The sequence below is a fragment of the Oratosquilla oratoria genome, chromosome 4 (assembly GCF_046742065.1).
Source record: "Oratosquilla oratoria isolate Oo_2021 chromosome 4, ASM4674206v1, whole genome shotgun sequence".
Lineage (NCBI taxonomy): Eukaryota > Metazoa > Arthropoda > Malacostraca > Stomatopoda > Squillidae > Oratosquilla > Oratosquilla oratoria.
The window spans coordinates 18,995,259-18,998,041 of NC_134780.1; the positions used below are offsets into that span (position 1 = coordinate 18,995,259).

The 2,783-nt window shown below is 43.2% G+C and overlaps 1 protein-coding gene across 1 annotated transcript in view; it reads left to right on the forward strand.

Moving 5' to 3' along the window:
- LOC143024285 (uncharacterized) overlaps positions 1-1,690 on the forward strand; it is a 2,510-nt gene extending 820 nt beyond the window's left edge. The window contains exons 2-3 of the mRNA XM_076183077.1: positions 1-119; positions 276-1,690. The exon at positions 1-119 is cut by the window's left edge and continues 125 nt beyond it. Coding sequence (XP_076039192.1) covers positions 1-119; positions 276-645 — 489 coding nt within the window. The 3' untranslated portion in view covers positions 646-1,690. The remainder of the gene's footprint in view (positions 120-275) is intronic.
- Positions 1,691-2,783: the final 1,093 nt, after the last annotated feature.

Sequence of the window (2,783 nt, forward strand, 5' to 3'; positions counted from 1 at the left end):
CTCGCACCCTCTCGCCTGACCAAGAAGGGCAAACCTCGCAAGGTCAAGTTGTGGGAGAAGGAGGGCCCCGCTGCCGAAAGGGCCAGAAAGGTCCGGGAGAACAGGGAACGCAAGAAAAAGTAAGTCCATTGCAAAACGCCTTCCCTTCCTTCATTCCTTTCCCTAGCCCTACCCTTCCCTCCCATGACTGAAGTTTTGACTTCGTTGAATGGTAAGTGCCGGTGTGCGAGGTGACCGAAAGGACGGAATGCCAAGTCTTCTCTTTTATCTTGCAGGGAGAAGGCCGACTTGCAGGAGAGATATGAGTCCTTGGTGAGAGAGAACCAGGAGGCCGAGAGGGACATGGCTGCTCTCAGTGGCGAAATCACAGCCAGCGAGGAGAGACAGTCGGCTCTGCAGTCCGCTCTCAGTACGAAGAAGGTGGAATTCCAGCGGTTCATATCCCACATGGGCAACTTCTTGATGGAACTGGAAAAGGTGTCCCGTGATATGGGTCCCAGCTACACACAGGAGGTCGCCAGGAACCTGTGTCACGGTATGCGCTGCGACTTTGTGAGCCACTCGGGCTTGACGGGCCCGATCCCGACCAGCTGCACCACATACGGACAAAGAGAGGAGGATTCAACAGGCTTGTTCTTCGCGTAGCCTCGATGGGCGTCTGTCTCCTCGATCTCACCTCGACGGGAACAAGCTCAAGACTTCGTGTCAGTGGTCGCTAAATCTTATTTATCTTCTTTTCTCTTTGCAAAGTATAAAATCATAGGTGCACATGTATATTTATGTATATATATTTAAAACATTCGTGTAAAATGTCTATTTTCTATTAAAACTATATGTAGATCCTCTTCATTGAATAATGCTGCCCACTACATAGGAATCAAAACCTTGCAAGCTGAAATTATCGGAGAAGCCAACACTCCAAGATGGCAGAATTGCAGTTCTCTTCTCATCTTTGAATGAAAAGTTGCTGCAGAAAAGTTAAAAGTTAATAACACTATTGTAATCCGTAGAGCTAACAAATCTTCTATCTTTGTGGTCCTTCATAAATATTGTATGAACAAAATGATGAGCATCTTAGCAGATCGTCAGGAACTCAACAAATGACTTTAAAACCTGTCAACCGAATAATAAGACAAAACAACAGTATCGCCAGTACTCCCAAGTTCTTTCATTGATGGTGATGACAAGCTTGAATATGCTTATAGCAGCATTAGGGCCCACGAACAAGGGTTTCCTCATAGCCCTAATATCAGCCAGATATCATCTGTCACCTACAAACTTGCAAAACGTCTGAACGATCTCATCATTCCTTTCACCCCTGCGGCCGCAATCTAAAATCAACATGACCTTCGTGTATAACCGATACCATGGATATGGTCAGTCCTTTCACTCATGACCCTGTGGATGAGATCATTGACATAATTCATCGGAGAATTTGCCACGGCAGAGATTCAGAAGAGACCCTCCAACTGAAACCTGAAGACACGGTAAGCTGCCTACTTCGTGCGTGTGTTAAAGAAACGCCTTTTATGGACCCGATGGCAACATGTATGTCCAAATAGATAGTGTTGTCATGAAATCCCCCTTGAGCATCCTCTTTGCTAATTTCTATATGCAAAATCCCGAACTTCAACCATCCATGTATGCTAGATACATAGATTAAAACTTTATTAGCCCTAAATTCATTGGATGTGGTTCTTATCTCGACTATGCCTATGGAATTAGAGTGAACAATAAACTCCCCTTTTTGGACGTTATAGTTCATATCGGTACACACTCTTTCACCATTGAGGTATATGTAAAGGCTACAAACCTGGATCTCAACGGTGATTGTAAGATGTATGTATGTATGTATATATATATATATATATATATATATATATATATAAGTATGTATGTATATATATATATACACACTATGCTCGTTGTGTCCCGTCTTCATATCTCATTTTATCTAAACTATTTTTAAATTCATGTATTGTTTTTGCAAACACCACTTTCTCATCTAACTTGTTCCAACTGTCTATTATTGTGTGTGTGTGTGTGTGTGTGTGTGTGTGTGTGTGTGTGTGTGTGTGTGTGTGTGTGTGTGTATTTACCTAGTTGTATTTACCTAGTTGTATTTTACGGGAAGGGGAGCTATGCTCGTTGTGTCCCGTCTTCATATCTCATTTTATCTAAACTATTTTCAAATTCATGTATTGTTTTTGCAAACACCACTTTCTCATCTAACTTGTTCCAACTGTCTATTATTGTGTGTGTGTGTGTGTGTGTGTGTGTGTGTGTGTGTGTGTGTGTGTGTGTGTGTGTGTGTGTGTGTGTGTGTGTGTGTGTGTGTGTGTGTGTGTGTGTGTGTGTGTGTGTGTGTGTGTGTGTCTGTGTGTGGGTGTGGGTGGGTGGGTGAGAGAGAGAGAGAGAGAGAGAGAGACAAATTCGCTAGTGCCAGCGACATTGATCTGATAATTTTATGAAAGTCGTATGTAAGATTCGAACCTACTGCTTAAGACATCGCTAAGATAACCTTACAGTGCCTTAACTCTTTCAGCCACCGTAGGTACAATGGCGAAGCGTGAAAGGGATTTGTTCCGGTCCTTTCCCACTTCCACGAGTGGGCTCGAATCAGATATGTGATCTTTCCTATCCTCGGGAAACAGAAACATTCCGGGTTGCTAGACTCTCGTAGCCTATGTGGCTGAAGGGATGAAGGCACTGTAAATTTATCTTACGATTGCTGAAGCAGTAGGTTCGAATCCTACATGCGACTGTCTAAAAAATGACCATAT